This window comes from Bufo bufo, chromosome 4, assembly GCF_905171765.1.
Source record: "Bufo bufo chromosome 4, aBufBuf1.1, whole genome shotgun sequence".
Lineage (NCBI taxonomy): Eukaryota > Metazoa > Chordata > Amphibia > Anura > Bufonidae > Bufo > Bufo bufo.
In genome coordinates this window covers 450568271-450592111 of record NC_053392.1, presented here as the reverse complement: position 1 = coordinate 450592111, position 23841 = coordinate 450568271, and the positions used below count along the sequence as shown (strand labels likewise).

The 23841-nt window shown below is 46.4% G+C and overlaps 1 protein-coding gene across 1 annotated transcript in view; it reads right to left on the bottom strand.

The window, feature by feature from the left end:
* FH (fumarate hydratase) overlaps window positions 1-23841 on the bottom strand; it is a 100428-nt gene that overhangs the window by 57799 nt on the left and 18788 nt on the right. Inside the window, exon 2 of the mRNA XM_040429410.1 lies at window positions 18721-18855. Coding sequence (XP_040285344.1) covers window positions 18721-18855 — 135 coding nt within the window. The remainder of the gene's footprint in view (window positions 1-18720; window positions 18856-23841) is intronic.

The window sequence follows — 23841 nt, the reverse complement described above, 5'->3', positions numbered from 1 at the left end:
GGGGGATCTGTGGATGGCATTATGATGGTGGGGGGGGATCTGTCGATGGCACTGTTATGGGGTAGTGGATCTGTGGATGACACTGCTATATGTCTGCGCTCCCCCTGCTCCCCATCTGTACCGTACTTACCGGTACACATGTCACACTCAGTCTCCTGTAGTAAGAGCTAGCAGGCAGGCCGGGCTGCAAGCGGCCGTAACTCACTGAGGTCACGTGCCTGCTCCGCCTGCATCATTCATAAAGTAGGCGGAGCAGGCACGAGACCTCAGTGAGTTACGGCCGCTTGCAGCCCGGCCTGCCTGCTAGCGCTTACTACAGGAGACGGAGTGTGACATGTGTACTGGTAAGTACGGTACAGATGGGGAGCGCAGTTTAGATAATATGATTAACACTAGGTATAATACAGTACATACTGAGTGGCGGCCGCGGGCCGGAGTACAGTGCCAGCACTGCCCCGCCGCTCTCCCCGCCTACTACAGACCCTCCTGCCTCATCCCTCCTCACTAATAGAACGCAGTCTGCGATGCTGCAGCATCGCAGACTGCAATGTAAATTGCCAGCATTCGCCCCGTAAGACGCAGGGGCACTTTTCCCCCTATTTTGAAAGGGGAAGGGGAGTGCGTCTTATGGGGCGAAAAATACAGTAATTTAAAAAAAAGTTAAGAAAAAAAGTTTTGAAAATATAAAATAAATAAATTAAAAACGTAAAATCACCCCACTTTCCCCAAAAAAATAAATAAATAAATAAAATTATGGGCATCTTCGCATGCGAAAACACCCATAATAGTGTTGGGTGAGCATGCTCGGCCAAACACAAAATTTAACTCGAGCAACGCGAAGCTCGAGCACACGCGGTATTCAGCCAAACACCGCGCTGTGCCGTGCTAGAGTCTCCTCTTTGCACGTTTGCTGGCTGCTACACAGCCAATAAACGTGCAGGTAAGTACTGCCATTCACTGTAATGCCAGTAGCCATGTTGGCAACTCGCATTACAAGTGATTGGCTGGCTGGAAAGAGTCATCGGATGCTATATAGCACCCGATGACACATGTTCGGCTCAGTCTTAGTCAGGGAGAGCTGCAGAGCAGAAGGGAGACATAGTGTAGGGAATAAAATAGGAATATATTTTAGCTTTTACACTTGTTATAGACCCAAAAGTCCTTTTAAAGGGAACCTGTCACCTCTACTATGCTACCCTCACTGAGCGTTTCTAAATGTTCTTTGTGTTACCCTAAACATATAAATTACACTTTTAATTTCATTTGCAGACGAATTTAATAAGTATTATGCATTTTTGTACTTCCCGCCTTTTATGCAAAGAGTCATATCTTACTTGTGTGACCAGGGAAGAGTCATATTTTCAAGTTCTGACTCATCCCAGGTTAATTCGGTTTTTTTACACAATAAAAGCACACAGAGCTATGGGGACTGGGTACTGCGGATGTGTTAGAGGCCATCTAGCAACCCATGTCCCCAGCTCTATACCCAAAATCCAGGTGACAGGTTCCCTTTAAGGACTATTGTGTGTGGCCGCAATATATATTTTTAGCGCAACCTGCGCTAAATAGCTTGCAATTGTTTGGCAGCTGCAGACAGCGACATTATCTGCGCTACATCTCCTGTCTAATGTGTGCACAGCCTAAAAATATCTGACATCCTGTGTAGTTTTTCCATAGACTGTGTCCACTGCGGACAGTTACATTACCTGCGCTACATCGCCTGTATGACGCTTGCGTATTCGATATATCAGTGACAATCAGTGTCATTTTTTATTAGGCAGTGGTGACAGGGGCATTACTTGCGCTATACCTCCTGTATAACGTTTGTGCAACCAAAATATAAGTGACTCATTCAATGTAAATTTTTATTAGGCGGTGGTGACAGCGACATTACTTGCGCTATACCTCCTGTTTAGGGCTACTTTCACACTCGCGTTTGGTGCGGATCCGTCATGGATGCACAAACACATCCGTTCAGATAATACAACCGCATGCATCCGTTCAGAACGGATCTGGTTGTATTATCTTTAACATAACCAAAACGGATCAGTCTTGAACACCATTGAAAGTCAATGGGGGACGATCAGTTTTCTATTGTGCTAGTGAAAACGGATCCGTCCCCATTGACTTACATTGTGGCTCCGTTTCGTCAGACGGACGCCAAAGCGGAATGGAGACGGAACAAAGGCAAACTGAGGAAAACTGATGCATTCTGATCGGATCCTTTTCCATTCAGAATGCATTAGGGCAAAACTGATCAGTTTTGGACCGCTTGTGAGCCCTGAATGGATCTCAAACGGAAAGCCAAAACGCCAGTTTGAAAGTAGCCTTAATCATCGCCTCTCCTTACCTTGGTGTCATCATGGTTGCTGTTTGTGTGACCAGGGCCGTCTTTAACAAGGGGCAAAAGGGGCAGCTGCCCCGGGCCCAGTTGCTCCTGGGTGGCCCGAGGCAGCTGCCTCTTGAGCTCTGCTGGCCACTGCCGCGGGTGTCAGGCTGTCAGCTACACATGGAGGTGCTGCCATGCTATGCCTGCCTGTGTTCTGCCAGATTCCTGTACCTTGCCAGAACGCTATACCGGAAGTGACGCGGCCGCAGCGGAAGCGACGCAGCTGCACAGGAATCAGCTGGAGGAGGGCGAGTGCAGAATATCAAGGTCACCACATAGAGCTGAGTGCTGGATATTGGGGTCACCAAATAGCAGAGCTGAGTGTGCGATATTGGGGTCACCACATAAGCGGTGTCCCCCAATGTGGCTCAGTTTCGTCAGACGGATACCAAAATGCTGCAAGCATTGGTGTACACCTCCAATGCAGAATGGAGGCGGAATGGAGCCAAACTGATGCATTCTGAGCGGATCCTTATACATTCAGAAAGCATTAAGGGCAAAACTGAGCCGTTTTGGACCGCTTGTGAGAGCCCTGAACGGATCTCACAAACTGAAACCAATACGCCAGTGTGAAAGTAGCCCAACGTGTGCGCATCCTAAATATCAGTGAAATTCATTCAGTGTAATTTTTTATTAGGCAGTGGTGACAGCTACATTACTTGTGCTATACCTCCTGTTTAACGTGTACGCATCTTAAAATATATTTATTTGCACATACACTTCTAAAACCTGTGCTACTGTACGTGTGACATACTTGTAAGCATATATACCATTTAATATGAGCAAGGCGAGCAGTAAGGGATGGGGAAGAGGCCGTGGCCCTGGGGACGGTGAAACTGTGCCTGCTGCCAGATCGCAAGAAACACGTCAACGATACCTAGCTTCATGTCCCAGTTTGCAGGGCGGCACAGGACACCACTCTTGAAGTCAGACCAGTGCGACCAAGTGGTCGGTTATTACAGCAGATAATGCTTCCAGTCGGTTAAGCACCACCCTGTCCTCCACAAAGTCCAGTCTCAGTAGCCAAGAGTCTGGTCAACAGAATCCTCACTCAGATACTCCTTCAACCCACCATGGAGAGTCTTGGCAAACAAGTGATCCCACACTCTGATATTCCGAGGAGCTGTTTTAATCGCCATTCCTTAATATGGGCCTCTCGCCAAGAAGAGGGACATGAGGAGATCTTGTGCCCCGATTCCAAAACTCTGTAGCATCCTCAGTCAGAAGATGATGACGGTGGGAAACTGCAATTAGTGTTTCACGAGGTGTATGATGATGATGAGACAGCGTTGCCAATAGTCAACCGCAATTAGTGTCTCAAGAGGTTCATGATGAGGATGAGACACAGTTGTCAATAACTGAGTAAGGGGAAGAGGAGGTGCTGGACGATGAAGTCACTGACCCAACCTGGGAAGGTGGCAAGCCGAGCGAGGACAGCAGTACAGAAGGAGAGGGATTCGCAGCACCACAACAGGCTGGAAGATGCAGTGGGGTGGCAAAAGGGAGAATGCAGGACACACCAAACAGGCCCGCAACTGTTCCCCGGAGCACCCCCTTGCGGCAATCTCCTTTGCCAAGGTGTAGGTGTTCCACAGTCTGGCGCTTTTTTGAGGAAAGTGTGGACGATAAAAGAATTGTTATTTACAACCTGTGCCGTACCAAAATGAGCAGGGGCATGAACACTAGCAACCTCACCAAAACCAGTATGAACCGCCACATGGCATCAAAGCACCCTAATAGGTGGGCCGAACGCATGGGTCCACAACCAGTGTCCGCGGGTCCCACCACTGCCTCCTCTTCCCCTGTGTTACGTGCTGGCCAATCCCCTGTCTAAGACGCAGGCCCGGATGCCTCCCGCCATGCACCTGGACCTTCGCAATCACCATCAGCTAGCACATCCAGCGCAGCGTACAGATGTCTATACCCCAGGCCTTTGAACGAAAGCGCAAATACCCAGCCACCCACAGACCATAGCAATAAATTTGCACCTTTCCAAATTGCTGGCCCTGAAAATGTTGCCATTTAGGCTTGTGGACACTGAGGCTTTCTGCGATATTTTTTACTGTGTGCAGTCCCAGCCTTACACCAGCATGTGTCCCATAACATCACCCATGCCCTGACCAACGCAGTTATTGGGAAGGTCCACTTAACGACGGACACATGGACAAGTGCTTTTGGCCAGGGACGCTACATTTCCCTGACGGCACACTGGGTGAACGTTGTGGAGGCTGGGAGCGAGTCGTACCCTGGGAAGGCACAGGTGCTACCGACGCCAAGGATTGCGGGTCCTACTTCCATCAGGGTTTCGCCGCCACCTACATTAGTGACTGCAACCCCCTTCTCCTCCGACTCCTACTCCACTTTCACCTCTGAATTATCATCTTGCAGCACCAATCAGCCATCAGACAGTAGCTGGAAGCAGTGTAGCACTGCAGTGGGGAAGCGGCAACAGGCCATGCTTAAACTGATCTGCTTAGGTGACAAACAGCACACCGCCGCAGAGCTGTGGCAGGGGATAAGAGACCAGACTGAGCTGTGGCTCTCGCCACTCAACCTACAACCAGGCATTGTTGTATCTCATAATGGCAGCAACTTGGTGGTGCCTTTGGGGCTCGGCAAGCTCACACACATACCATGCCGAGCCCACTTGTTCAATTTGTTCCAATTTGCCTGAGCTACTGATGGTGCGCCGCGTGTGTGCCCATTTCCGCAAGTCAACGACAGCTTCTGCCGGTCTGGCAACACTGCAGCAGCGCTTGCAATTGCCAGCTCACCGACTGTTGTGCGACATGAGCATGTGCTGGAGCTCGACGTTCCAAATGTTGGCCAGGCTATGTGAGCAGCAGAGGGCAGTAGTGAAATACCAGCTGCAAGGTCATCGCCTTTCCAGTCAGCTTCCGCTCTTCACAAGCGACGAGTGGGCATTGATGTCTGACCTCTGTGAGGTTTTAAGCAACTTTGAGGAATCAACACAGATGGTAAGCGGCGATAACGCCATTATCAGCGTAACCATCCACTTCTGTGTCTACTGAAACGCTCTCTGCTCAATGAGCGAGCTTCGCATGTGGAAGAGGAGAAAAAGGGGAAGAAAGTACACAGGGCGATAGCCAGACCACCCTCAGTTCGTCTTCTTAGCGCAAATTAAATGATGAGGAGTAAGAGGATATGGTTGCCTCCGCTACAGGGGGTAGTACCCATAGCAGGCTTATTCCATCTGTTCAGCGAGGATGGGCAGAAGAGGAGGAAGAGGATGAGGAGATTGAGAGTCATCCTCCTGATGAGGACAGTGAAGTCTTGTCTGTTGGGACTCTGGCACACATTGCTGACTTTATATTAGCCTGCCTTTCCCGTGACCCTTGCGTTGTACGCATTTTGGCAAACACCGATTACTGGTTGTTCACCCTTCTTGACCCCCGCTACAAAGAGAACTTCTCATCTCTCATTCCTGCGGTGGAGAGGACAATTAAAATACCAGAAGGTCCTTGTGGAAAAATTGCTCCAAAAATTTCCAGCTGACAACGCTGGCTGCAGAGTACGTAGTTCCTTGGCCAACCGAGGAGTGTAGACGAGGGGAACACACAGCAGTGCCAACTGAGGCAGGGCAACAGTCTCCAAGGCATGGGACAGTTTTATGACACCCCGCCAGCAACCTCAACCTGATGCGCGGTCTAGTGTCACAAGGAGGGAAACATTTTGGAAGATGGTGAAGGAGTGCGTAGCAGACCGTGTCAGCGTCCTCCGTGATCCCTGTGTGCTTTACAACTATTGGGCATCCAAGCTGGACACGTGGCACGAACTGGCGTTCTACGCCTTGAAGGTGCTGGCCTGTCCCGCTGCCAGCGTTTTGTCAGAGCGTGTATTTAGTGATGCTGGGGGCATAATAACTGATAAGCGCATCCGCCTGTCAACTGAAAATGCTGACCGGTTGACTCTTATAAAAATGAACATGGCCTGGATTTCCCCTGACTTCTCTACTCCAGAGGCAAGCGGCTGAACATAAAGGCACTCTAAATGTGGCTTTTATGGTGTATTGAATACACTGTATTCCCATGCACCCCTTCCACCACTAAAAAGGGTATTTGGTTCAATCTCTCTTTTCTCGTCCTCCTCCATCATATCAACATGCTTATTAGGCTGCCCTGACCCTTGTTTTTCAGGGTCACCAGCAGGCCCTCAACCATAATTTTTTAGATGGTCAGCTCGGCAGCAGGCCCTCGCCCATAATGTTTTAGATGATCAGCTCTGCAGCAGGCCCTTGCCCACAAATTTTTTTAGATGGTCCGCTCGGCAGCAGGCTCTTGATCCTAATGTTTTTGAGGGTCACCAGCAGGCTAGCAATCAAAGGCTGTATTGTAGTGCCGGTTCCTTGAAATTTTTGGCAGCACTTTCCCTTAGCGCATAGGCTTTATGAGTGTAGGAGTCCCACTACCTGAACAATTGTACCACAATGTGAATGAGGCCCTCCTTTATGTGATATACAGGTTGTATCGGAGTGCCTCTTCCGTGTAATTTTTAGCAGCACTTGCACTTTATATACAAGTAAATATACAGGGAAGAATGTTTCCTAATAATTTTTCCTCTAAAATCGATTTTATCTTTGGTTTGGTGCGTATTATTGTCAGTCTGTAAAAGTGGCGTACTTCTCGGACAACATCGTTCCCAGCAGCGACCTCGGAGTCCAAGATGCATCCAGACATCCTCCCCATACTGTTCCTGAACCATTTCAGTGGTGTTTCCATCAATTTCTGACCTTTTCCTATGAACCAGACACTCTCCCCTCTTCAGAGCAGGGGGTGCCTGGTTTAATGCTAGGGTTCTCCCATTGACTTCCATTGTGCTCGGGTGCTCTACTCGAGCACTTTGTTGCTCAACCAACACTAACTCATACTATTAAAATATATATATATATATATATATATATATATATATATATATATATATATATATATATAAATAAAAGTTAGCCCATATGGTGAAGGATGTAACAGCACAAAAAAAAAAAAAAAAGCTGATTTGACGTTTTTTTCAGCACTTTATCTCCCAAGAAAAGTGAATAAAAAGTGATCAAGTCATACACACCCCAAAATGGTATTGTAAAAAAAGACAGATTTCCCTCAAATGAGCCCCCACACATCTCTGTAGTGTGGCAATGTGAATAGTGATGGGTGCAGTAAAATCACGGGGAAGCATGAAAAAGGGGTGTTGTTTGCACCAGGAGTGTATCACCAAGGGTGGAGTAAAGGCCCTAGATATAGGTGGCCACCAAGTTAGTTGGTGGACACCAAGACAGCTAGTCCGGGGTGGGCTTTTACTGGGGAACAGGCAATGTGTTCGGTGGGTGCCTGTTCCCCATGCTCCAGTCCAGGATTTTGGCATATGCCCATGTCCAGGGATGATATTTAAAGGGCTTCTGTCACTCCACTAAACTTTTTTTTTTTGTCTCCTTAAAATCCTTATGCTGCGATTTCTCAATATATAATGCTATTACTCAGTTTGGTTCAGTAGTTATATAAAAAAAAACTATTGAGAAATCGCAGCATAAGGATTTTAAGGAGACAAAAAAAAAAAAAAAAATGAGTTTAGTGGAGTGACAGAAGCCCTTTAATCCTGTTGCTGGACTTGGGTGTGGCTTCCAGTCAGGGGAAGGAGACAGTTTTTGTGAAACCCATTCCTGCTGGAGGCTGTGTGAGTGTGGTCTCAGCTGGACAAGGCTGAGAGACCATGAGGCTGGGAGATAGTCTGGACTGACCGTGCTACAGCCTGGAGGACTACTGGCTGAGAAAGCCGCACCAGAGACAGTGTGTGAACTGCTCTCTGTATAGGTGCGTCAGGGATTTATGTTATATGTTTAGGTAGAGCCCAGACGGGCAGGTTTTCATTTTGAACCATGTTTGTTGGTGCTGGTGTCAAAAATAAATGCACTGTTTGGACAATCAACACGGTTGTCAGCGAGAATTCTGTGACCGAGACCCTGGAAATACAGCTAAACCCCCACAGTAGACATTAGGGTTGTTGCGGGTATCGAAATTTCGATACCCAATCGATACTTTTGTCCCGGTATCGATACGATACCGGGATTTCCGTTTTTTCGATACTGGGCTGCGCTTCTGCGCAGTCTAGTATCTCTGAACATGAGCGCGCTGCTATCGGCGCGCTCATGTTCTCTCTCAGCAGCACGGGGAGAAGGAAGCTGTCCTCCCTCCCCCTGTGCTGCTGCCGCTGCCACCAATGAGAAGAGAGGGGCGGAGGAGGGGCGGCAATGAGAAGAGAGGGGCGGAGGAGGGGCGGCAATGAGAAGAGAGGGGGTGGAGGAGGGGCGGCAATGAGAAGAGAGGGGCGGAGGAGGGGCGGGCGCACTGCGCCCCCAATGATAGGATTACTATCGGAGCGATGGGAGGAGACATCAGCTTCACTAGTGGGCGTTCCTTTTCCCTGCGCTGCGATTGGACAGCGCTACAGCCAGGGAGAAGGAACGCCCACTAGTGAAGCTTATGTCTCCTCCCATCGCTCCGATAGTAATCAGCAGCATGTGGAGCAGGAGAGGAGACAGTAATGGGGCACTGCGGGCGAACGGAGCGGCGCCCAGGACTAAATGGTGAGTGCTGAGACATCGCTGGGCGCCGCTCTGTGTGGCCTAATAGTGAAAGTCTGGACTCATATACAGTATTCAGTCTTTAACACATACAGGAGGCGGGTGCCGGCAGCAGAATCGCATTGCCGGCACCCTGCCCCTGACAGAGAGCTGCGATCAGCGGCAGTTAACTGCCGCTGATCTGCTAGTACCCGCCTCCTGTATAAAGGGGTAAAATCATTGGTGGTGCAGTGTGCCCCCCCCCTCAATCCCCCCATCCCATTAAAATCATTGGTGGCACAGTGCGCCGGCCCCTCTCAACCCTCCAGTATTAAAATCATTGGTGGCAGTGGCCACAGGGACCTCTCCACTCCCCCTCATTGGTGGTGCAGTGGCAGCTTCTGATCGGAGCCCCAGCTGTGTAAGCCTGGGGCTCCGATCGGTTACCATGGCAGCCAGGAAGCCCTGGTTGCCATGGTAACATCCCTGATGCTGTGTGCACAAAGCACAGAGCAGCAGGGACAGTGTGGAGTCCTATTCACCCTGATAGAGATCTATCAGGGTGAATAGGAAAAGGGATGAAAGATCCCAGGTTCTAGCCCCTAAGGGGGGAAATAGTTATTAAATAAAAAGTGAAAAAAAAAAAAAAACACTAAAATATGAAGTATAAATCACCCCCCTTTTCCCAATTTCACATATAAAATATATAAATAAACATATTACATCGCCACGTCAGAAAAGTCCAAACTATTAAAATATAAAAAAAAAAATCTAGGTGGTGAATGCCGGAACAGAAAAAATAAAATAAAAACTGCGCGATTCGCCATTTTTAAAAATGAGGAATGCACGTGGCTTTTTTTGTTTATTTTTTTCGCGTGGTATCGAATGGTATCGAGTATCGCAATACTTTTTCATGGTATCGAAACCGAATCAAAAATTTGGTATCGCAACAACTCTAGTAGACATAACTATAAAAAAAAGTTATGGGGGTCACCGGGGTGCAGGGGTTCTGTTAGGGTTTTCACCTTTCCAAACAAGCTTGAAAAAGGCTCAAGTGTAGAGCCGAAACGTTGCACCACCCGGGTGAATAAAGGTTCACTTACTTTTATCTTTTGGAGTGCCGCCCGTTTTTCTGGATCTATACATTGGGGAAAGAAGCCTATTCCCCTTGGGACGTGCACCCCAACTCTAACTGACTTTGTACCAGTGCCGCCTTTTTTCTTTGAGAGAATATATGAATATATATATATATATATATATATATATATATATATATATATATATATATATATATATATATATATAGAGAGAGAGAGAGTGAGGAACAGAAGTATTTGAACACCCTGCGATTTTGCAAGTTCTCCCACTTAGAAATCATGGAGGGGTTTGAAGTTCACATTGTAGGTGCATTCCCGCTCAGACAGAATATAAAAAAAATATATATAATAATTCAGGAAATCACATTGTATGATTTTTTAAGAATGTATTTGTCTTGCACTGCTGAACATAAATATTTGAACACCTGAGAAACAGCAAGAATTCTGGCTGTCAAAGACCTGTTACTGTGCCTTTAAAAAAGCCACCTCTACTCCACTCATTAATCTAACTTTGTAGCACCTGTCTGAGCTCTTCAAAGACACCTGTCCACCCCACGGTCAATCAGATGCCAACTACTACCATGGGCAAGACCAAAAGTTGTCAAAAGACACCAGAGACAAAATTGTGGACCTCTACAAGGCTGGAAAGGGCTACGAGGCAATTGCCAAGCAGCTTGGTGAAAACAGATCAACTGTTGAAGCAATTGTTAGAAAATGGAAGAGGCTAAAGACGATCTCACCTTGTGGGGTATCACTGATAAGAAAAGTGAGGAATCAGCCCAGAACTACAAGGGAGGAGCTGGTCAATGACAGAGAGCTGGGACCACAGTTTCCGGTAAAACACTACGCAGTCATGGTTTCAAATCATGCATTGCACGGAAGGTTCCGCTGCTCAAGTCATCACATGTCCAGGCCCGTCTGAAGTTTGCCAATGACCATCTGGATGATCCAGAGGAGGCATGGGAGAAAGTCATGTGGTCAGATGAGACCAAAGTAGAACTTTTTGGTCTACACTTCACTCGTGTTTGGAGGAAAAAGAAGGACAAGTTGAATCCCAAGAACACCATCCCTTTTGTACTGATTTTCTCAGGTGTTCAAATACTTCTGTTCAGCAGTGGAAGACAAATTCTTTAAAACTCATACAATGTGATTTCCTGATTTTTTATTTTATGAGTGGGAATGCACCTACAATGTGAATTTCAGACCCCTACATGATTTCTAAGTAGGAGAACTTGCAAAATCGCACGGTGTTCAAATACTTTGTGCCATACATTTTTTTACATTCTAAAAAATAAATAAAAATTATACTTCTGCTGTATAGGAATACCTAATAAATGAGAAACTACTATGAGGTTTTTCTAGCACAGTTTAGCATTGAGCTTCAAAGCTCAGTGGTTGAGGTTCTTGCCTCTAATGTAGAAGGTTGTGAGTTTAAATCCCGGCAGAAACATTTCAGAAATAGAGGCTAAATTAGACTTAAATACACTGGGTGTCCCCAAGCATACTGATAATGCTTGGGGATACCCCCTTCATGTTCATAGCACTGACTCCATATATGGACATAGCCATATATGGAGTCAGAGCAGGGACTAGAGTCCTGACTGTTCAGTAACACTTAGGCTGGGTTCACACCTGAGCGTTTTACAGCGCGTTCCTACGCGCTGTAAAACGCTCAACGGGCAAAAACCAATGATTCCCTATGGGCATGGTTCTCACCTGAGCGTTTTACAGTGTGTACGAACGCGCTGTAAAACACCCTACACCCCAAGAAGTACGGGAGCTTCTTTAGGGCATATTGTCACGCGTTCCCGCACATAGACTTATCGGGAACGCGCGACAATGGGCGTTTGCTTGGTTCCTCGCGCGTATGTAAACACCCAATAAAAGCGAGTACGCTCAGGTGTGAACCCAGCCTGAGGGATTCCCCATACAGTGATCTTCAGCATAGACCTGAGTAGGCCCCCTGGAAGTAGTGGGCCCTGGCACTTGCATGATGGTACAGTACAGGATGGTAATGGTTGTCAACATACATGCACACAATAAACTCATTGTAATGCTCATATCTGCAGTTTATAAACAGCACTGCTGTGCGCACGCAGCGCAGAGCTGGCCTCTTGGCTGAGGAGGAAGCCATGTTTGATCCCCTCTGATTTAATAGTTATCCCTTATTCTTTGGATAGCGGATAACGTAATGACCAGAATATATATATATATATATATATATATATATATATATATATATATATATATCTCTGATAACATTTTGTACAGTATTAATGTGTATATGTGATATATTGCAGTCAAAACCGGAGAGGGGGAGGGGTTTGCCTTTATATAAAGTCCTGTCTAAAGCCCACACTCTGGGAATATTTAAGTGAGGGACATGAACATGTGGAGTCACTGTGGGTAGTGTGAGACAGTGACAGGTCTCACTCTGGAGAGTCTGTGTGCAGCAGAGGCCTGGGAAGGCTCTGTCTGTGTGGTCTCAGCTGGGCAAGGCTGAGGGACCACGAGGCTGGGAGATATCCTGGAGTTGGGGGGGACTACTGAGCCCCAATCCCCCACAAGAAACAGTAAACTAGAGACAGTGGGCATACTGTGCTCTGTACCGCCAGGAGGCTGTGGGACATTGGCTGACAAAGCCGCACGAGTTCACAGGGTGTGAACTGTGACCTAGGTGAGTCAGGAAACTCTGTGTTAGTTAGAGCCTAGCCGGGCAAGTGTTTGTTATTTTATGTGGATGTCACATGTGTTAGGTGAAGCTGCGACTTCATGATGACCTGTATTGGTTGGAGTGTAAAATAAATGCACTGTTTGGACCTGAAACCTGGTGTCCTAAAGTCGTATCTGTGAGAATGACCCCCGAATAAGAGGCGATCCCTTACAGTAGACATACATGGAGCTAAAAACAATAATAAATTACTAATAGGAGTTTATTATAAACCACCTAATATACCAGAGTCCACAGAAAATCTACTACTAAACGAGATAGACGAGGCGGCAAATCATAATGAGGTGGTTATTATGGGGGACTTCAACTACTGGGAAACTGAAACCTGTATATCTCATAAGGGAAACAGGTTCGTGGCAATAACCAAAGACAATTACCTCTCCCAACTGGTTCAGGACCCGACTAGAGGGACGGCCATACTGGACTTAGTATTAACCAATAGACCTGACAGAACAACAGACGTGCAGGTTGGGGGACACCTGGGAAATAGTGACCATAAAGTAATAACCTTCCAATTGTCATTCAAAAGAGCGTTTCTACAGGGAGGAACAAAAATACCAAACTTCAAAAAAGCTAAATTTAGCCAACTAAGAGAGGCCATAGGCCAAACTAACTGGGACAAAGTCCTCACAAATACAGACACAAAATGGGATATCTTTAAAAACATCCTAAAATCTCATTGTGAGAGGTACATACCATATGGGAATAAAAGGTTAAGGAACAAAAAGAAACCAATGTGGATAAATAGAACTGTAAAGAAAGCAATAAATGACAAAAAGAAAGCATATAAAAACACTAAAACAGGAGGGTAGCACGGAAGCACTGAAAAACTATAAGGAAAAAAATAGAACATGTAAAAAACAAATAAAAGCGGCCAAACTAGAGACCGAGAGATTAATTGCCAAAGAGTAAAACTAACCCTAGAATGTTCTTCAATTATATAAATGTTAAAAAGTATAAATCTGAAGGTGTCGGCCCTCTACAGAGTAATGAGGGGGGAGTCGCAGAGAGCGACGAGGAGAAAGCAAAGCTGTTAAATATGTTTTTCTCTCCAATGTATTCACTGAGGAAAATAAACTGTCAGATGAAATGCTGAATGTAAAAATAAATTCCCCATTAAAAGTGTCCTGTCTGACCCAGGAAGAAGTACATCAGCGACTTAAAAAGATTAAAATAGACAAATCGCCAGGACCGGATGGCATACACCCCCGTATCCTAAGGGAATTAAGTAATGTCATAGCCAGACCCTTATTTCTGATATTTGCAGATTCTATACTGACAGGGAATGTCCCACAGGATTGGTGCATGGCAAATGTGGTGCCAATATTCAAAAAGGGTCCAAAAACAGAGCCTGGAAACTATAGGCCGGTAAGTTTAACATCTGTTGTGGGTAAACGGTTTGAAGGTTTTCTGAGAGATGCTATGTTAGAGCATCTTAACGGAAATAAGCAAATAACATCATATCAGCATGGCTTTATAAGGGATTGGTCATGCCAAACTAATTTAATCAGTTTCTATGGAGGAGGTAAGTTCTAGACTTGACCACGGCGAATCAATGGATGTCGTGTATCTGGACTTCTCCAAAGCATTTGACACTGTACCACATAAAAGGTTAGTATATAAAATGAGAATGCTCGGACTGGGAGAAAACGTCTGTAAGTGGGTAGGTAACTGGCTCAATGATAGAAAACAGAGGGTGGTTATTAACGGTACATACTCAGATTGGGTCACTGTCACTAGTGGGGTACCTCAGGGGTCAGTATTGGGCCCTATTCTCTTCAATATATTTATTAATGATCTTGTAGAAGGCTTGCATAGTAAAATATCAATTTTCGCAGATGACACTAAACTGTGTAAAGTAATTAACACTGAAGAGGACAGTATACTACTACAGAGGGATCTGGATAGATTGGAGGCTTGGGCAGATAAGTGGCAGATGAGGTTTAACACTGACAAATGTAAAGTTATGCACATGGGAAGGAATAATGCAAGTCACCCGTACATACTAAATGGTAAAACACTCTGTAACACTGACATGGAAAAGGATCTAGGAATTTTAATAAACAGCAAACTAAGCTGCAAAAACCAGTGTCAGGCAGCTGCTGCCAAGGCCAACAAGATAATGGGTTGCATCAAAAGGGGCATAGATGCCTGTGATGAGAACATAGTCCTACCACTTTACAAATCATTAGTCAGACCACACATGGAGTACTGTGTACAGTTCTGGGCTCCTGTAAACAAGGCAGACATAGAGCTGGAGAGGGTCCAGAGGAGGGCAACTAAAGTAATAACCAGAATGGGGCAACTACAGTACCCTGAAAGATTATCAAAATTAGAGTTATTCACTTTAGAAAAAAGACGACTGAGGGGAGATCTAATTACTATGTATAAATATATCAGGGGTCAGTACAGAGATCTAGCCCATCATCTATTTATCCCCAGGACTGTAACTGTGACGAGGGGACATCCTCTGCGTCTGGAGGAAAGAAGGTTTGTACACAAACATAGAAAAGGATTCTTTACAGTAACAGCAGTAAGACTATTGAACTCTCTGCCTGAGGAGGTGGTGATGGGGAGTACAATAAAGGAATTCAAGAGGGGCCTGGATGTATTTCTGGAGTGTAATAATATTGCAGGCTATAGCTACTAGAGAGGGGTCATTGATCCAAGGGAGTTATTCTGATTGCCTGATTAGGGGGAAAAAATTCCTTCCCAACTCCAAAGTAAGGAAAATTGGCTTCTACCTCACATGTTTTTTTTTTTGCCTTCCTCTGGATCAACTTGCAGGAAGACAGGCCGAACTGGATGGACAAATGTCTTTTTTCAGCCTTAGGCCTCATGCACACGGACGTTTTTTTTCACGGTCCGCAAAAACGGGGTCCGTAGGTCCGTGATCGTTTTTTCGTCCGTGGGTCTTCCTTGATTTTTTGAGGATCCACGGACATGAAAAAAAAAGTCGTTTTGGTGTCCGCCTGGCCGTGCGGAGCCAAACGGATCCGTCCTGAATTACAATGCAAGTCAATGGGGACGGATCCGTTTGACGTTGACACAATATGGTGCCATTTCAAACGGATCCGTCCCCATTGACTTTCAATGTAAAGTCTGGAGTCCCTTTTATACCATCTGATCGGAGTTTTCTCCAATCCGATGGTATATTTTAACTTGAAGCGTCCCCATCACCATGGGAACGCCTCTATGTTAGAATATACTGTCGGATATGAGTTAGATTGTGAAACCTCATTTCCGACAGTATATTCTAACACAGAGGCGTTCCCATGGTGATGGGGACGCTTCTAGTTAGAATATACTACAAACTGTGTACATGACTGCCCCCTGCTGCCTAGCAGCATCCGATCTCTTACAGGGGGCCGTGATCAGCACAATTAACCCCTTAGGTGCCGCACCTGAAGGGGTTAATTGTACTATCATATCCCCCTGTAAGAGATCAGGGCTGCCAGGCAGCAGGGGGCAGACACCCCCCCCCCACCCCAGTTTGAATATCATTGGTGGCCAGTGCGGCCCCCCCCCCCCCTTCCTCCCTCTATTGTAATAATTCGTTGGTGGCACAGTGTGCGCCCCCCCCCCCTTCCTCCCTCTATTGTAATAAATCGTTGGTGGCACAGTGTGCGCCCCTTCCTCCCCCTATTGTAATAAATCGTTGGTGGCACAGTGTGCGCCCCTTCCTCCCCCTATTGTAATAAATCGTTGGTGGCACAGTGTGCGCTCCCCATCGGCCCCCCCTCCCTCTATAGCATTAACAACATTGGTGGCCAGTGTGCGGCCTCCCATCTCCCCCCCCCCCCCGATCATTGTTGGCAGCGGGTTACTAGCAATAGTACAATAGTAAAAGATTCATACTTACCTGGGAGCTGCGATGTCTGTGTCCGGCCGGGAGCTCCTCCTACTGGTAAGTGACAGTTCATTTAGCAATGCGCCGCACAGACCTGTCACTTACCAGTAGGTGGAGCTCCCGGCCGGACACGAACATCGCAGCAGCCGGTAAGTATGAATCTTCTACTATTGTACTATTGCTAAGTAACCATGGCAACCAGGACTGTAGTAGCGTCCTGGTTGCCATGGTTACCGATCGGAGCCCCAGCGATTAAACTGGGACTCCGATCGGAACTCCGCTGCCACCAATGATGGGGGGGGGGGGGGGGGGGAAGGGAGATGGGAGGCCGCACACTGGCCACCAATGTTGTTAATGCTATAGAGGGAGGGGGGGCCGATGGGGGGCGCACACTGTGCCACCAACGAATTATTACAATAGAGGGAGGGGGGGCCGCACTGGCCACCAACCTATTATTACAATAGAGGGGGGGGGGGGGGCCGCACTGGCCACCAATGATATTCAAACTGGGGAGGGGGGGAGGGTCTGCCCCCTGCTGCCTGGCAGCCCTGATCTCTTACAGGGGGATATGATAGTACAATTAACCCCTTCAGGTGCCGCACCTGAAGGGGTTAATTGTGCTGATCACGGCCCCCTGTAAGAGATCGGGTGCTGCCAGGCAGCAGGGGGCAGTCTTGTACACAGTTTGTAGTGTATTCTAACTAGAAGCGTCCCCATCACCATGGGAACGCTTCTGTGTTAGAATATACTGTCGGATCTGAGTTTTCACAAAGTGAAAACTTAGACCTGAAAAAGCTTTTATGCAGACGGATCTTTGGATCCGTCTGTATGAAAGTAACCTACGGCCACGGATCACGGACACGGATGCCAATCTTGTGTGCATCCGTGTTCTTTCACGGACCCATTGACTTGAATGGGTCCGTGAACCGTTGTCCGTCAAAAAAATAGGACAGGTCATATTTTTTTGACGGACAGGATACACGGATCACGGTCTCGGCTGCAAAACGGTGCATTTTCCGATTTTTCCACGGACCCATTGAAAGTCAATGGGTCCGCGAAAAAAAAACGGAAAACGGCACAACGGCCACGGATGCACACAACGGTCGTGTGCATGAGGCCTTATTGTTACTTTGTAAAGTTAGAAAAAAAAAAATGAATAAAAAATAATTTTTGGTGTTTTCAGTAAATATATGCAAAATCCATAGGTGTCATTTTATCACCTAAATAATGTACAATATGTGAGGACAATTTCAAAATTATTTCGATGAGTTATTCTAACATCTGGCTTGGTCATTAAGCCCTTTTCAGGGCTGGTCATTAAAAGGTTTCATCCTTTATGCCGTACTATGATTATAACATGCAAGGCTTACCATCCTCCAGTCTTATTGCATTTCAGCTCCAATTATTCTTGCCACTTATCACGTCGCTTTAAAGCCGTCCAGCAGGGCCCAACAGCATCCGACAAAGCAAAAGATACACAACACAGGCTTGTCCATTACGCAAAAGACAGAACATGTGAGTGGGTCTGTAACATAATGCAGACGGCATAAGGACTGCATTTGTATTTTGGGGATCCACGTTTTGCAGGCTGCAAAACGCATACTGTCATGTGCATAAGGCCTTCCAGAGACAGCTGGTTGTGCCACATGGTTTCCTTAAAGGGTCTGTCCAGCAACTTATATTGATGATCTATGTTCAGGATAGGTCACCCAGGACTCCCGCCGATCAGCTGTTTGACGAGGAGGCTCTGGTACACTAGGTGTCGTAGTGTAATTACAAGTTCTCGTCATTACACTGCACTTCTCAGACGCATGGAGCGCTGCCTTCTCAGCAAACAGCTGATCGGCAGGAGTCCCGGGTGATGGACCTCCGCTGATCAGATATTGATGACCTATCTGGAGAATAAGTCATCAATATATATGGCCAGACGCCCCCTTTAAGCCCTCCTACATGTAAATGGAGGTTACTGAAACAGTGTAGCACAGCAACCATGGCCAAAGCTGCTGTGCAGCCCTAGCCTCATACACAGAGCCTGTTGACAGTAAACGGGTGAAGGATACAAGTTCTACAACGGTTACTTACCGGCATCCGCTCAGTCACACCTCCAATTTTGAAATTCATTGTTGAACGAACAGTCTGAGCTCCGTAATATTTATCATTGGGAACTTTCAGTTCTCCAAAGGTGTCAAATTCAATTCTATAAGAATCAGAACTGGCCTGCAATGAAACACATGACTGAAATTACTTACACGTGACTAATACAAGCAGAATAGTAAAGCGGGGGCTACTTGAGGACAAGAGGACTGTGCAGCACTGTCTGCATCCCAAGTAAGGAATGCATGTCACCGTAAAAGTCACTGAGGTAAATGTACCAATATAACAATTAACATTTTGCTTAAAAAAAAGCGCACCTCTAAAAATCACATTTGCCTGAGATGTTCTTGTAAAATCCTCAATATATAGTGATTAAAAGGGATTGTCCGGGTAATTTTTTTGTTCTATGTTCCTAACTAGGCAAATAGAACAACTTTCCAATTAACTCACTTTATCTCCAGTGGCTGGTTTATCAGATTTGACTGAGGGTCACATGACCTGTGATGTCAGCTTCTCTCCCTGCTCTGATAATGTTTGTTTACAAGAATGTAAAGGAGACATCATTGTGCTGGCCACGCCCCCTTCACTGGGCTGTCTGCTCTCTCCTAGAAGTCTTAACCCCTTCAGCTGCACAGACAATGCTGGGCACTGGAGCGGACAGACTAGAGAGCAATTCACAAAAAGGTAGGGGAAAGATCCTGTGTGTATTAGCAGTGTCATTGTACAGCTGGGACTTGTAGTTCTACACATACAAGTTGCGGTTGATTCTCCCAGCACTCAGGGCAGCTCTAATATATCCACTCCCACGTACCCCTTAAAAAAGCTGAACGCGAAACGTGCGTTGGGGAGCGGACCGGTGGTGTAGCTGCGTGGCATATTCAGTTGCTTGGTCAGTATTTTCTATGTGCCTATTCTAATTGTAGTCACCATATTGCCTCAGTTAGCCTTTGTGGCGTGTATTATCACCCCCAAAATTGGTATCTGTTGTACAATATATGCATATGGGTTGTATGATGCAATTTTGGAGCCATAGTGGTCAGGTCTAATATACTTTTCTACTGATGACCAATCAATATTTTTGCACGTGCACTTTATTATAATATATACCAGCAGTTCACCATCGGTCCTCTTGGTTTTTAATATGTATTGTGACCTGTATTAAATGTCTTTGTGTGACTTGTGTCAATCATGTGCGTTTTTGTGATTTTCTAATAAAATTATGCTATTTTGGATTACTTTGGGACCATTAGTGTTCTTTGTACTATATTGACCCCCTCCTTTTGGTCGGTTTTCTTCCTAATATATCCACTCCCTTAGCAGTGTCATTATACAGCTGGGACTTGTAGTCCTACACATACAACATGCTGCAGAGTCTCCCAGCAGGCAGACATGTCACTCGGGGCAGCTCTTGTATCCACTCCCTTAGCAGTGTCATTATACAGCTGGGACTTGTAGTCCTACACATACAACATGCTGCAGAGTCTCCCAGCAGTCAGACATGTCACTCAGGGCAGCTCTTGTATTCACTCCCTTAGCAGTGTCATTATACAGCTGGGACTTGTAGTCCTACACATACAACATGCTGCAGAGTCTCCCAGCAGGCAGACATGTCACTCAGGGCAGCTCTTGTATTCACTCCCTTAGCAGTGTCATTATACAGCTGGGACTTGTAGTCCTACACATACAACATGCTGCAGTCTCTCCCAGCAGGCAGACATGTCACTCAGGGCAGTACTTGTATCCACTCCCTTAGCAGTGTCATTATACAGCTGGGACTTGTAGTCCTACACATACAACATGCTGCAGAGTCTCCCAGCAGGCAGACATGTCACTCAGGGCAGCTCTTGTATTCACTCCCTTAGCAGTGTCATTATACAGCTGGGACTTGTAGTCCTACACATACAACATGCTGCAGAGTCTCCCAGCAGGCAGACATGTCACTCAGGGCAGTACTTGTATCCACTCCCTTAGCAGTGTCATTATACAGCTGGGACTTGTAGTCCTACACATACAACATGCTGCAGAGTCTCCCAGCAGTCAGACATGTCACTCAGGGCAGCTCTTGTATTCACTCCCTTAGCAGTGTCATTATACAGCTGGGACTTGTAGTCCTACACATACAACATGCTGCAGAGTCTCCCAGCAGGCAGACATGTCACTCAGGGCAGCTCTTGTATCCACTCCCTTAGCAGTGTCATTATACAGCTGGGACTTGTAGTTCTACACATACAAGAGGAATTAAAGAGGACCTTTTATCGGTCCAAACATTGTGAACTAAGTATCATGATATATACAGTGGCGCCCAGGGATCTCACTGCACTTACTATTATCCCTGGGCGCCGCTCCATTCTCCTGCTATGCCCTCAGATGACGTCCGTATGGCATCAGTTTTTTTGCGGATCCATTGTAATAATGCCTATACTTGTCCGCAAACTAGAAAAAAATAGGACATGCACTATTTTTTTTTGCGGAGCTATGGAACAGACATACTGATGCGGACCCATTGAAATGAATGGGTCCACATCCTATCCGCAAAAAAAAAAAAAAAAAGGAGTGGACACGGAAACAAACAACTTTCGTGTGCATGAGGCCTTAGTTGTAGGCTTTTTTAGGAACCATTTTGGGGTATATTTAGTGTATTAAATAACTTATTTTATTTTACTTTATTTTTAGGGTGAAAGAAAGAACAGCAATTTTTACACTATTTTGTGGAATTTAGGCTATTTTCACACCTGCGTTTGGTGCGGATCCATCTTGTATCTGCACAGACGGATCAGCACTGATAATGCAAACGCTTGTATCCGTTCATAACGGATCAGTTTGCATTATTCATTCAAAAAAAGGTCTAAGTCAAAACGGATCCGTCTTGACTTACATTGAAAGTCAATGGGGGACGGATCAGTTTTCAATTGCACCATCCGTTTGGCTCTGCATAGTCAGGCGATCACCAAAACGCTGCAAGCTCCGTTCTAGTGTCCGCCTCAAAAGCGGAACGGAGACAAAATGCAGCCAAATTGATGCATTCTGAACGGATCCTTATCCATTCAGAATGCTTTGGGGCTGAACTGATCCGTTTTGGGACGCTTGTGAGAGCCCTGAAACTGATCTCACAAGCGGATCCAGAAACGCCAGTGTGAAAGTAGCCTTATTTACGGAGTTCTTTGGGTGGTAAAAATGACAATTTTATTATGTGGGTCAGTACTAGAATGGCCAGAGGTTCGGCTTTCAGACTCCCTGTCCTCCGTCTGGCGCAGGGCTTGGACAGACACAGGGATGTCCGTTTCCACAGCTCATGATCAGACAGCATCACTGTGCGTGAACGTGAGCTGCAGGGAGAAAGCCACCCTTCATCCCAACCCTGCAGCTGACACGAAGTTGATTTTACCTTAATTTTTTAAATCCCATTGGCTTCAGCGTGGGAGGGGAGAGGCCTAACTGGATCGGGGACAGGGCTTAGCGGAGCTGGGGGCGGGGTTTTACAGTCCATCTTTTCAGTCAGCACGCTGATGATAATATTGATTACATGCATTTTCATATTCCCTATTTTAGTGCTCTCATTAAGAGGCTAACAGGGTACCAGACTTTTTAAAGGGAACCTGTCACCTCTACTATGCTACCCTCACTGAGCGTTTCTAAATGTTCATTGTGTTACCCTAAACATATAAATTAAAATTACACTTTTAATTTCATTTGCAGACGAATTTAATAAGTATTATGCATTTTTGTACTTCCCGCCTTTTATGAGATTAACATTAAAGAGTCATATCTTACTTGTGTGGCCAGAGAAGAGTCATATTTTCAAGCTCTGACTCATCTCAGGTTAATTTGCATCTGTATCAAATCGGGTTTTTTTACACAATAAAAGCACACAGAGCTATGGGGACTGGGTATTGCGGATGTGCTAGCGGCCATCTAGCAACCCATGTCCTCAGCTCTATACACAAAATCCCGGTGACAGGTTCCCTTTAAATATTCCCTATTGAAATGTATTGCCACCTGCTAATTACTTTGCACACAGCGCCATCTACTGTCATGATGCAGCCTGTTTTATACCACTTCCTAGATCAGTAATTAGCTCCTTCTGAGCTCTCATAAGTTTGGCCTTTCCAGACACCTTAGGGCTCTTTCACACCTGCGTTCTTGTCTTCCGGCATAGAGTTCCGTCGTCGGGACTCTATGCAGGAAGAATCCTGATCAGGATTATCCTAATGCATTCTGAATGGAGAGTAATCCGTTCAGGATGCATCAGGATGTCTTCAGTTCCGGTACGGAACGTTTTTTGGCCGGAGAAAATACCGCAGCATGCTGCGCTTTTTGCTCCGGCCAAAAATCCTGAAGACTTGCCGCAAGGCCGGATCCGGGATCAATGCCCATTGAAAGGCATTGATCCGGATCCGGCCTTAAGCTAAACGTCGTTTCGGCGCATTGCCGGACCCGACGTTTAGCTTTTTCTGAATAGTTACCATGGCTGCCGGGACGCTAAAGTCCTGACAGCCATGGTAAGTGTAGCGGGGAGCGGAGGAGCAGTGTACTTACCGTCCGTGCGGCTCCCCGGGCGCTCCAGAGTGACGTCAGGGCGCCCCAAGCGCATGGATCACGTGATCACATGGATCACGTCATCCATGCGCATGGGGCGCTCTGACGTCATTCTGGAGCGCCCGGGGAGCCGCACGGACTGTAAGTATACCGCTCCCCCGCTCCCCACTACTACTATGGCAACCAGGACTTTAATAGCGTCCTGGGTGCCATAGTAACACTGAAAGCATTTGGAAGACGGTTCCGTCTTCAAATGCTTTCAGTACACTTGCGTTGTTACGGATCCGGCAGGCACCTCCGGCAACGGAAGTGCATGCCGGATCCCAACAACGCAAGTGTGAAAGAGGCCTTAGTTTACCATCAGCCCCTGCTTCTTGGTCTTGGGTCATGCCCCTTCTTCTAGCAGTAGCCATCTTGTCTTCGTGGAAGTTAGACATGTTGTCTGTCTCTCTCCACCATTTAGTTCATCCTGCTGTTTAACCTTAACCATAGCACAGTTGGCGAGTCCTACTTAGGCTACTTTCACACTCGCGTTTTGTGCGGATCCGTCATGGACAGATCCGTTCAGATAAT